General features: G+C 44.2%; 1 protein-coding gene across 1 annotated transcript in view; it reads left to right on the plus strand.

Annotated features, from left to right (window-relative positions):
* Positions 1-11,523, plus strand: part of LOC119400360 (receptor of activated protein C kinase 1) — a 49,183-nt gene extending 37,660 nt beyond the window's left edge. Inside the window, exons 6-7 of the mRNA XM_037667378.2 lie at positions 3,654-3,837; positions 10,018-11,523. Of these exons, the coding sequence (XP_037523306.1) occupies positions 3,654-3,833 (180 nt within the window). The 3' untranslated portion in view covers positions 3,834-3,837; positions 10,018-11,523. The remainder of the gene's footprint in view (positions 1-3,653; positions 3,838-10,017) is intronic.
* Positions 11,524-13,205: the final 1,682 nt, after the last annotated feature.

Genomic DNA, 13,205 nt, shown 5'->3' on the forward strand with positions numbered 1-13,205 from the left:
AAAGGGAAGTGAGGGTGACGATGAGGGAAAGGAGGATGGGTTAGAGTAAAGCATAACATAGCCTTGTATTGTGTAGTATGGCAAGGGGGTGGGAAAGGGAAGTGGGGGTGAGGAGGAGGGGAATGCCACGAGCTCCGCTGTTTCCTCAGTCTTCGCACCACTAGTTAGTGCATAGCTGCCCCAATTTTTTTTATTGTAGTGTTCAAGACAATACCTCCGTTGTGCCATCACTCATTTATAATATATATATATGTATATAATTTGATGGCCTAACGAAAGCCTAATGCAGAATAAAAAAAGAAAGTAAAAGAAATAAATAACGTCGTACACTTGGCTAATTCCTATTTTTTTTTTCTTTTTTTTTCTGCGTTTGGCCCCCTAACGGCCGCCTTCTGCTGCAGGTTGTGTCATGTCGTTTCGCTTAAATCCTACAGCAATGCCTGGACCGCCAGCTGAAAGTGCTGGGGAAAATAAATATTTGTTGTGTTTCCTATGTTGCAGTATTTCTAAAGTCCTTACAAATATATACCGTAAAATGCCGAGCAAGCGCCCCCCTACCTTTTTCGGGAGACCGAGCAGACACCCCCCCACTTCCTCCCCTGCAGGCACTTCTTTTTTCAAGACGAGCATCGCTTGTGTAAAAAGAACCACAAGAATGAGTACACTGAATGCGTATCTAATATTGTTTATGAGATTCCGTTGTCATGTGGCCGGTCATATATTAATTGGTCAAACCGGTCGCTGCTTCAATGGTTTGGCAGTGACGATAATAATAATAATATCTGGGGTTTAACGTCTCAAAACCACGATATGATCATGAGACGCCGTAGTGGAGGGCTCCGGAAATTCCGACCACCTGGGGTTCCTTAACGTGCACCTAAATCTAAGTACATGAGCCTCAAACATTTTCGCCTCAATTGAAAATGCAGCCGCTGCGGCCGGGATTCGATCCCGCGACCTTCGGGTCAGCAGTCGAGCGCCGTAACCACTAGACCACCGTGGCGGGCCTTGGCAGTGACGAGGGGGAATAAAAACAGTAAATAAGTAAAGGATTTCATTATAAATATGGATGGGCATTTTTTTATTTTTAGCGGCTCTCCCGCCGCCATCTTGAATTTCGGTCCAGGACCGAGCAAGCGCCCCCCCCCCCCCCCTCCAAGTCTGGTCGGATTATCCTTCACCGTAGGGGGGCCGCTTGCTCGGCATTTTACGGTATATATATATATATTTTGCTCATAAACCCTGACAGACCGGTCCACTGGTCGAAACCGTTGGCAAATAAAATTAAGCTAACTGCTAAGTTGTGTGTGTTCTTATATATATATATATATTCATGTGCGCCTGATTGTGCTCTAGGCTGTTTAACGAATTCATTACGTTTGTTCCCTTATTTGTGTTCAGTGGTCACAAAAGAAGCACCAGGACAGAAAGTAAAGGCATTAAGCAATTCACATGCATACGGGTGCTAATGATGTAATGCTGTAACAATTGACTTTTTTTCATGCCTATAAGATGCACCTATTTTTAACTTGGTTGGCATCATGAAACGCAGTTACATATGCTTTTACATTTATTGCATAATGCCATACTCGCACACAGCACTGAATTTGCATAAATATTATAGTGAGTTGCAAATTCCAGCAGTATATAACTTGGGAACAAACCCTCTTCTAAGGCACAGAAAACTGATATTTATTGCATTTCATTTCAAAACGTCGAAGGGCCTCGCCATCTAATGCATTGTCAACAGTACTGCCATTTCAGTTTTCATCATTGCTGGGTTGCTGTAATCAGCCTCTGAATAACTTTTATGTGACATTATAAGCACTTTGAAGCATGTTGTTGACATTGCCTCTGCAGCATTTTGTGCTCAGCGTCAGCACACAAACAATGAGCACATCAAACCTGTAAACACACATGTACAGGATAAATGGCGGCCGCAAGCTAGAAGCTGTGACTACTGCTAAACCATGCTGGGCTGCTGAGACTTCTCAAGTGATAATGTGATAATGATAATCAAGTGGTGGTTCTTTTATGTGGCGAGCAGATTATGGGCACTATAATGTAATTATGAAACATTGTGGTGCCTTTTTTCATTATTGTGTCAGTTCTGAGGGTTTAATATTTCGATTAAAGAAAAGGCTGAACTGTACAAGAAAAAGATGGGTGTCGTGACGATAGTACTCTTTACTGTGGCCATGACTTCTGCAGCCACCATGCTGTTGGGTGGTCCCTCGGAGGTGGTTGAGGGTCCCGAAAGGGCCCCTCAACCACCTCCGATATTTTTTCAAACATTTCAAGTAGACATGCACATCGTGTTCAGAATGCCGTCACAATCAACGATGCCACACGTGGCAGCGCTACAAGCCGCGGGTGCCCCACAAATTCCAAGAAACAATCCCTTCTCATTTCCCGGCCTTTTTCGGCTTCCCCGATGTCGTGTGTGACGTCAGCATGTTGCATCTGTGATGTTATCAACAATCGATGCTGCAATTGGTCGAACAAGAACCTACGATTTCCGGTTAGTCTGCAAGCAGCTGCCCGTGCTCATGCGGAGGTGCTCTGGCATGGCGTGTCACCATACGGGTCCATCATGTTTGCGATCCTTTCAAGGCATGCGTGCAACACAGGCTCCATACCAGCACGATTCTTAGAAGCACGGAGTTGATAGAGTCACGGCAACTGGAAGGGGACGCTGTTTCAAAGAGTGCGTCGGCGATGTCGTATGTCACGTGAAATTGGGAGGGGCACTCGGCGAGGAGGGCAAAGTTGCTTTGGGAGAGGAGACCAGTCGACAAACGGAGGGTAGTGAAAGAAGGAGTGAAACAAGCGATCGGCGCATTTCGATCATCAAACACGTGTAACTCCGCTATTATGGCACCGGTTCGAAAAATTCTCACGACTACAGGTTCGTTGTAGACTCGTGCACAACTGCCACACCACAAGTAAATTTCGACCTCTGGGTGGCTTAGGGGCCCTTTAAACAGCAAGGAGCTTACATTGTGTAGCCGTGGTACTCCACAGTTAAATAAAGATGAGATTTCTTTTGGAATGATGTGGCCTGCTTTGTATCGTACTCGTGCAAAAAAAAAAAAAAAATTGCATATTGGTCGTGCATATGATTTTTTTTTTTCCTATGTGAAATGCAACTGCAAAGATTTTGAAGAAAGGCTATGTCTTGCACACTGGAAAATACGGTATCCAAAAAATACTGTTTTTAAATAAGTCTAACCCACCAGGGTCTGCAGTTTTTAAGTGTTACGTGTGCAATGTAACATATGTGCTCAACAACAGTTATAAAAATAGTCCCTGCCAAAATTAAGTGGGAGGTTTTTCTTTTCTTGGCAGCTGCGTTTATATGCATTTAATGAAGCAATCTGAGTGTGGCTTGTAATAGATGAATTCATGTGTCGCTATGGAAGCACTTTTACCAAATGTTCACTGTAAAGACCTGGTAATTCAGTCCTCATGTTGAGCTATTTCAAGAGATGGTCAACTTCTGCATGGTCACGTGGATAGCTTGAATTACTAATTCCACAAAGGAATGGTCATTACAAGGGAATCAGAATGTGGAGACGTGAAGTATTAGGTTATAGCCTAGTTAAACATGTGGCTGTCTTTTCAGTGTTCTTCTTTGATTGCTCCATTGACAGAACTTGGAAGACAACAGCCAGGTGGATGAGTTATGTCCTGAGGTGTTGACACCAAATGCCAAAACTGAACTTCCACAGTGCATATCACTGGCTTGGTCAGCTGATGGCCAAACACTGTTTGCTGGATATACTGACAACCTCATCAGAGTTTGGCAGGTCTCAGTGGGCATCACCCATTGAACAGGTACTACCTACTTTAGTATGAGGGGTTTCTCTGAAGATTCTTAATTTATAAAAGAGGCACTAGCTTTAACCTGCTAAGAATGGATTACTTTTAAAAATGCCATATAATTTTTTTTTTCTTTTCTGAGCTGTTGAGCCTTATATCACATGAGCAAAACACGGCCGTGGTTCTAGAATATGCTTCCTAATGTGCTGACTTCTGGGTGTCTCTTACGAGAGGCAGTGGCACCACCACTGATGCCTGCCTGTGGCTGCTGCCAGACGGTGCTACCTCTCGAGACAGTGCTAGAGCAGTGCAACGCTCCTTGACTATGTGGCATTCTCGCATGCGTTCAGTTTGCAAATGCATAGGTTGAAATCCACATTCTCTAATGTGCGTTGCACTGCCCTTTTTTCTGTGTGTGTGTATGTACAAAAAGAAAGCACTTTTAGGAGTTAAAGCGGCACAGGAATGTATGAGAAGCAATGAAATTTAGAGCAAGTATGTATTTCATTTTTTGTACTGGTATGCAGGAGTGGTTGCTTGGTAAGGAAGAGTGAGTGTGTCATCATCCAGCCCACTTGTACTCTTAGAGAAAATTTTCATCTGTACCTTGTGCCCAAAAATAGAAAATCAAGACCTGCGTGGAAAGCAAACATTGTTCAAACAGTGGAAGCATAACTATGGATTCAAGTTCGACGAATGAAGATTGTGAATGACATACTGATACAGAGGGAGGGCTCTGGGTACTATACTCTTAAAATATGTGATGCTCAGATTGACAGTGTATATACCGAGTGCATGCATATGTATCATGGCAATAAAGCTAGTCTCCTTGTAGCATGGTGAAACTGGTGATGTACCGTGAAAGAAGTGTTGCAGAAATTGGCTGCTCATGGTGGGGGTAACTGAACATATCATAAAGTGTAGCACAAGCATTTATGTTGTATTAGTGGTGCCTCCCAAACATGTAAGCTACAACTGTTGAGTGATATTTGGGAGATATCACTCAACCCGGAACAGCGTGAAAATTTCCCAGAACGGCATGGAAATTTGAATTTAGTAGTGAAATTGGAGGGGGCGCTAGCGCAGGTGGGGGCGTTTGCTCAGGATTGTACAGTGTATACACTCAAACCTCAATATAACGAACATGAATATCGCAAATTATCATTTATAACGAAGTAATTGAAGAATAGTCATCATAGATACAGTGTTATGAATATACGTTTATAACAAATTTTCTGATATAACAAAGTTCTTTTTGTGTCAGATGCGAATTTTTTATAATGAGGTTTTAGTGTGTATATATGTATACGTATTTCTGGAGCGTCTGACCTCCCGATGAAAAATTTTAACATAACTTCAGTTACATGCCAGCACCGTGACCTCATTATGACATGCTCCAGTGGGATACTGCAGATTTATTTTTATCCTACCAAGATACTTGTTTTGCACATCAAGCATAGCACACAGGAGTAGCGCATCATCTGGAGACACAACCGCTCTTTCCCACAGGCTTTTGTTTCAAAACTGTCTCCCTTTGTTATTGTCGTGTTTTGTGATGCTGCTATTTGGTTTCTTCGGTGTTTTTTTGTTGTCACGTTTTACAGTGGGATAGCCAGATATATTTACGGGGAGTGTTATACGCCACCAGTACAAAAATGAAATGAAAGAGAGCCTGCACCGAAACAATACCATAGTAATTTTTCTACTTTAATAAAGCCGAAGGGTTTGTTGTTTCGGTCACTGTAATATCTATACAGTAAAACCTTGGTGATGCGATCACGGCTCGTACGAATTTCGGGGTGATACAAATTTTTCTGTGGTCCCAGCCAAGGCCCATTAGCCTGCAATGTATTGGAGTACGGTTGTTGTGAACCGATTTGCACCCCGGGACGTTTGATACGAACATACGCTAGCTCACAGGTACGAACAGGTGCTGCCCACACTGTCGTGGAAGACGCGGCAGTCATGCGCGGGCACGGACATGCACGCTGCGCGACCATCAACGGTGCGTTGTTGCCTCCGAGATAGTGCGCGTGAATCTTAAATCTTAGAGGCCTCTAGGTGCCTTCGCGTTTAGATTACAGATGACGTTGACGTCACTCTTTTTCTTCCCCCCCCCCCCCCCCCCCCGATTCGTTGACGCATGCTCCTGTGCTCGAGGCAGCAGCGTCTTTGTACTGTGTTAACACGTGCCTGCCACGTCGATGCAAGCCATGTCCCCGCAATCAGGCGTTCTGTGAAACAAGACTGAAACGTGGGCTGCGGGTCGAAGCGACGAAGCGTACGGTCTTGGCGAAGGAGCTTGGCCTCTATAGTGTGCAAAGCACTTCTTAAGTCACTTTCGCCGCAGTACTTTGGTGTCATGCAGAAAAGTGTAGTAAGATTAGGAAGGGGCTACTAGCGGTCACAGGGCACAACACATCTGGTTCATTAATTACACAAGCGCGCATGCACCGTATATTTACGGGCGCAAGTATGAGCGTTGACATCTAAAAACTTCACTGACAATCATTCAGAGCTGTTCGTGACGTCACTGCGGCCCTGAGAAACACTGAATCAAAACGTATGCCAGCTTTCTTTTTTTGTATACTAATTGTTCATGTTTTCTGGTGATACGAATTTCGGATGATACGAATATTTTTGGTAAGCCTGCGAGATTCGTATCACAGAGGTTTTACTGAATAAAAATATTGAGTCTACTCAGGACTCCTGAGACTTTATTCATAAAGGAAACCTATTTTCCGACACTCCTCTTATTTTTGTTTTTACACTCAAACCTCATTATAATGAAGTTACATCTTACACGAAGGTATCTTCGTTATATCCGAAAATTCGTTATAAACTTATATTACTAACACTATGTATTGCAAGACTTTTTCATTTACTTTGTTAGAACCGATATTTCGTTATATCCGTGTTGGTTAGATCGAGGTTTCAGTGTAGTTTTTAATAGATCGATGCGTTTGAAATAGGAGGGATGAAACAAAAGGGCAAAAGGAGGGATGGAGTAGTGTATGCAGTGCTCAGAAAATTTCGGGGGATGTTCTGAGACAAAGACACCCCTGGCTACTCTCCTGATGCGCTGTTTGCTTTGTTAAAACATGCACCAGACCGGGGAGAGTGGGGTAATGCTGGCATAGGAAGCTTTGATTATATGAGTGGATTCAATTTAAAATGGCCAAAAATAATGCTCAGATGGTAGCAAATACCATTTGGTACCACTACACCCTGTGCGAAGGTGGGGTTATGAATTTTGGGGGCGAAGCTCCTTATGCCGTGGGTCTGTCCATCCTCTGTTTATTTGTAGCGTTGTAGTAGCCACCTCTAGCTCATGAGAAGCACGCGTTCTGGTATGCAGTAGAAGAAGAAGACGATGTTGACGAGTGAGACTCTCGTGCGTGTTTGCCTGTGTGGCATTCTTTCTTCTTTACTGCGCGCGTTTTGGTATGCAGTAGAAGAAGACGTTGACGAGTGACACTCTCGTGCGTGTTCGCCTGTGTGGCGTCCTTTCTTCTTTACTACGTCTCGTGTTTTCAACGACATCCGAAGACAACATTTCAGAAGTAACACGCCATGAGGCTTCCTCTTGGCACGCTTTCTCTTTACCTCGGAGTCGCCAGATGGAAGACAAGGCTGCGGAACGGAGGGCACGGAAGGCGGCGGCAGCGTGCGCTTGCAGACAGAATCTTGAGGTGAGAGCCCGCGAGGCCGAAGCTGCACGTCGACGCCGCGAAGCAGATTCCGCCGTTCGACTCCGCGAAGCCGAAGCTGCTCAACAAGCTGCATGGCTGCGGAGAGAAGACCCCGCCGTTCGAGCCCGCGAGGTCGAAGCTGCGCGACAAGCTGCAGGGCTGCGGCGAGAAGAATCCCGCCGTTCGAGCCCACGAGGCCGAAGCTGCACGGCTGCGGCGCGAATCGGATCTTCAAAATGTGAAGGACCGTGAAGCGGCGAGAAAGCGCGCGTACTGGCAGGTAGAGCCCGAGGCTGTGCGAGCACGTGAAGTGGCTGCAAAACGCATCAGGCGGGCTCTGCCCAAAGGTGCCGACGCGCACTTCCAGCGGGACTTCCTTGATAACAGTTTCAGCCATAGTTGCGGTGTGTGCAACAGATTGTGGTTCTCAAACAATCTAGTCACATTATCTTCCATCAAGAAGGACCACGCTCACGCCAATGCCATTGCCGTGCTGCAGCGCGAGTTCGCTTCGCCCCACTCATCATCATTCACCACGTGGATATGCTGTGATCTTTTGTGTCAAAGGTTGTTTGAGTATTTTAGTCACTCATCGCTGGTAAAACCCTTTACTGACCAATCGAAAGTGCATACCATTTGCTTTCCTTGGCACTTCTAAAGGCAGGTTGAAAGGGCAGCCATTTGTAGACATCCAACAAATTACACTTTTTTTTTTCTTGGCGAGCAAGTCTGTGTGAAAGCATTTTCTGATTGAGAGTGTCAGGGATGCTTTCTATTCTCAAAAGCAGATTTGTGGTCTGAGAATCAATAGGCGTCGCTATATGATTCAAGTTTTTTTTTTTTTTTTTGCCTATCATAGCTGAAGAGGGCACTTTAGTTCTACATCCAGACAACATATTTTGCTCATTTAAGTCCACTTGAGGGGCATTTCCCACTGAATATTTTACCTTTCACTGGCCCATGATCCAAATTTTAAAAGCCTGAAAGGAAAAAGAAGTGGAAGTAAACAGGCTCCTGTGAAATACATTTATAAAACCATGCAATTTGTGGCTAGTCCCGCTGTGGTCGTGAGCCATAGTGAAAAGGTGAACAACAACAACATCTGCCAGACAGGACGGTCAAAAGACCAGTTCCAATGGGCTCGGACCCAAGCGAAGCCTGTGTGGAACACGCAGCACAGTCACAGCGAAAGCTGGAAGAGCAGCCTTTCTGGAGCCCATTGTAAACTCTCTTAGGGCAACTGCTACAAGTGCAGTTGCAAGGTTACACAATACGACATAAATCATAATTTTTGTGAAGTAGGGAAGCACCCACTAAGTCGTTATTCATTATTCTATGGAGAAGCGAGGTACCCGTTACACATCTGTAAGCCATTGTGTGCACTTTGTTGATGCTGTGGCTGATGACGAATTATGTCCGAATTGAGTCCCTTGTAATGGGTTGGAAGCTTTAAACGACCCACTCGTTACGCAGTTACACATGGTTGTTATTTTACTCTTCTACCATGCTGTATTACACATGTTAACATGATTTCGTGCCCGACATGACGCCTGTATAGGGTCTTTTTGCGAAGGAGTCTGCCCCCGTCTCGTCTCGTAGTCGACGCTTACGGCTCTTACTAATGGCAACAAAAAATTATTATTTGATAGTGTGGGGTAGGCATATTACTTTATTGGAATAAATAGTTGCATAATTGCACACCGTGAAACAAAACCTATGCTTTGTGGTGCATGAGCACATCATTTGGAAACCCTCACCATGCATACACACATGGTCCTTTTAGCATGGCTACTACATTTCAAATGGGTGCTGCCAATGGTGCTGCGGTGGCGCCCATGCTAAGCACACACTAGTAGTATATTTGAGGCACTATAAGGTGACTGTTTTGTGTCAAATTTCAGGCATTCACTTGTGTTTTTGGAAATGCTTTTGGAAGTGAGCTGGTCAAATATTTTCTCGAATTCAGGCAATACCATTCTGTAAGGCTGACAAATTTGTCAAAGCAGTTCATTATACCTGTAGTCCTGCACACTTTTCAGCTAATGGTGCTGGAGAATAACGTACTTACTAATGACACCAATACAACAGGTGTTTGCCAAGCCAACTTCTGTGCAAATGTATACAATACACATTTTATGTTGAATGAACTATATAAATGAGCTGTTCATTAGAAAGCAGAAAGCGCTGTCACTTTATATATTTTGCCTAATGACGCAGTGTTGTCGTGGCATAGTTGTAACTTCCTGTCTGTGTTACACCTGGCCATATAACTTCACATTTGATCGTCTACGCAGATTCATGTAGCATTTTATTGACGTGTCTTACCTTCTTAATTGAATAAAAATCTGTTTGCAACGTATTGTGGTATTCTTCCATGTGATAACAAGCTTGATGGAGAGCAGCGTTTTCTGATAATGGCAGTAATATGAAGCTGCACCAAATTGCTACACATTTACTGTTGCACAGTTCCAAGTGATCTGATATCCCTCTTATTCTCTTTCAGAACTGCTCAAAAAAAGAAACTGCCTTCATCTGGCGTCAGAATTGCTCTTTATCCTAACCGGGCTGGACCACCACTGATAATATAGCTAGCGAAAGGCTGCCTATCTTTTCAACAGGTCACCTTCTCATGAAAAGCTTTTACCTTTCCTCTGACAACTCTCTCCTTTATGCTCTAGCTCACAAGTAGCTTGCAGCACTACCAAAGGTAGGATGTGCACACAGGCAATATCCTTACAATATGTAGCTCCAAAGAGTATAATTATTGTTGGGAGTAGAGAGTTTGCTTAATACGTCATAAATTACAGCAGTATGTTGAGCACTCTGGACTGGAGGTGTGTTCACGATGGAGAATGAGAATGCTTTAAAATCAAAATTCCTCACTTCGTTTATTTACTGTTCTGTTCTATAAATACATGATGATATCGGCAAGCAAACACTAACTAGATACTGAGCAGACAACGCAGTTCTGGTGAACGTATACAGGGTGTTTCACATAACTTAAAATGGATTAAAAGGATTAAAAAAAAAAGGTACTACTGAATGAAACCAATGACATATGGTTTGCTGCCATCTGGCCTCATTAGGGTATTTTTTATATTGTGCTTAGTTAGGATCAATTACGCAAAAAATTTTTATATTCACTTTAATGGCTAAGTGCATTTTGTTACATTGTAGATGGCATTCCAAGACAACCAATTCGATTTTTTATGGCAGCGTACGTGCTGTATGGTGATTTTTTCCAGCGTTTAAAGAAAGTCTGCTAAATATGAAATAAAACCATGTGGCTGCGCTGAAACCCTCCCATATCATATCGTGGTTTTTGGATGTTAAACCCCAACAAATAGTATATTAGTGTTTGTTCTGTTCTCCAGTCACTTGTGCTGCATCAGTTTCAAACAAGCTTGCCAAAGGTTATAGCAACTTTTGCATCACCTTCGCTGTCTGGTGTGATTTTGGCAGCAAAAGTTGCTTTGTGCGAGCACGGCCAGACTATATATACAGCAGCTTACACGTTTTCCCTCTAATCCGGCTGTGTTCTGCATCTGCCCCAGCTGCAAACTGCACCTGCGCTCCACTGTTCGCGTGGGGCCCATACGAACATACGGCACTGCACGCGTGCACAGAAAACGCCACCAGTGCCATCAGCCGAAGATGCCAATAGTGTACAGCGTACTTTACCACACTAGAGAACTCTGCAGCATGAAAATAAAATAAATGGGCGGTGATTGCTTTCATCTAATCCACTTTTACTGGCTTAACCTATCAATGTAATGAAAGCAACATACCTGAAAGTGAATGACCCTCAGCATCTGTTATTTAACATGCAGTGGCTGTGTTTCCTTCCTTGTAAAGGAACTTTGCAAGTGCACTGTACTCTAAAACTAGTCTGAAGCTTTTGTAAAATGAGTTGGTTGCTCAAGTTATTATAATGTGTGGTTTTGTTTTGAAATATTGCTGCCGTTTTGGTTTTGAACAGAAAAATAAAGTGTTACTGTTTAGAACACTGGTTCATGGCATTTTTTGATGTAGTGATATGGAAAATCATAATACATTGTGGAGTTGCACCTGCTTCGTCAATTTTGTCACAGAACATCCATGTGGTGTTCAAAACTTGTTGCAGCATTAGTACACTGGCTGTAAAACTTTTACAGTACTCTATCTGTAATTCAGACTTTCGGTTAATTCAAGCAAATTGGAAGTTTTGGTTGGCTTGCTATGTTTTCAATGTATTTTAAAGCCGCCTGATCCATACTGCTCTATTACATAAATTCGGTTAATTCGTATTCTTTGGTTGTCTGTGCCTGAAAATAGTTTGCCTTTGTTGCTTCCAGTTCGACATTGCAAATTTGTTACCAATAGCCACATATAAAGCCAAATGCCTGCGTGCAAAGCGGCCAAATTAGCCAAACGGTGCCCACATACAATTGCATGTTGACTGAGGAATAAAAAAGAAGAGAGTCGTCTGGCCTTAAAGGGGTACTGACACGAAAATTTTCAGTTGTATTTTTGCATCAAATGAAAGGCCAGGCCCTTAAATGGGTGATGAACCATTTTTCCAAGTGATGATCTAATGACCTTAGTATCGGAGTTTACTGCCTCCCGAATCGATTGCCGCAAAAATTTCTCGAATTCGTCAAGAATCAGCGGAGTTACGGGGGTTTGGCGCACACTCTCAGCGCTTTCTCTCTTTTCTCGTGCCGACGAGCGCACTGGAAGCTAGACAGGGAGTGATGGCACGGGGTTAAGAAGTTACGTCAGCGCGCGTCATGAAACGCGATCGCTCACCCGCTGTGATTCGCATGCGCGAGCGCGGTTACCGTGTAAAGTTAGCAGACTGGGGAGTGCGGCGCGGGCAAGTGGCGGCACCCCGTGGCAAGAAGCGATCGGCCAATAAGCATGCTATGTCTCCGCAATGTCAATGTACAGACGCCCCGCCCACCGACGAGAGTGAGAACCGGCCTCTGTTTGAAAAGAGGGCGCCTGAGGAAACGGCAACTTCGCGCTCCGCTTGTGGCTTTTACGCGGCGCGCACGACTGTAATATTTTGCAGAGCAGTTCATAGCCGTGTCTGCTTTCCGCAGGTTGTTTTTTTTTTTTTTTTCAACAAGCCCAAGGGGTGCTTCATGGCCCCTTTAAGAGCCTAGAAAAGGTAGTACTAAGCACGAATACACCCTGAAAAAGTAATTACAGTATGTTTTTAAACGTTGCTTTTGGTTCCTACTGTACCCTGACGTCGCAACACGGTATGAGCTTCTCGTCACGTGCTCGCACAATATATGTATACCTGGCGACAACTTTCTGTGGCAGCACAGCCAAGGCTACGTAACCAAACCACGCACTTTTTTACTCCGCTTCTGTATGTAGTCCACGAACGCTACCTTTTGTAGAATACGTAGCGTGAAAGAAAACATAAAAAGAAAAGAAATAGGTATTACGTTCAAGATTGCTTGCGTTGAAAGTAAGAATGATAATCCCGTAAAGGATTTGCGATTTTTGCTCTTTCGAGTTTTCAGGTTTTCTGGTGTCCGTTTCACGTTTTCCGTTCCCACTAAACAACGATGGCGTCGCTCGGCTAGAGTGTCCAAAGCGCCGGCTCCCGCGTGGGCCTTTTGCCGTGAACTCCCGCGCCGCGCCGCTGCTGCACCGGACCCGTGGGCTTTCCGCGCTCGGGAAGCGCGCGGAAAGCGA

Source organism: Rhipicephalus sanguineus, chromosome 1, assembly GCF_013339695.2.
Source record: "Rhipicephalus sanguineus isolate Rsan-2018 chromosome 1, BIME_Rsan_1.4, whole genome shotgun sequence".
In the NCBI taxonomy this organism is placed as follows: domain Eukaryota; kingdom Metazoa; phylum Arthropoda; class Arachnida; order Ixodida; family Ixodidae; genus Rhipicephalus; species Rhipicephalus sanguineus.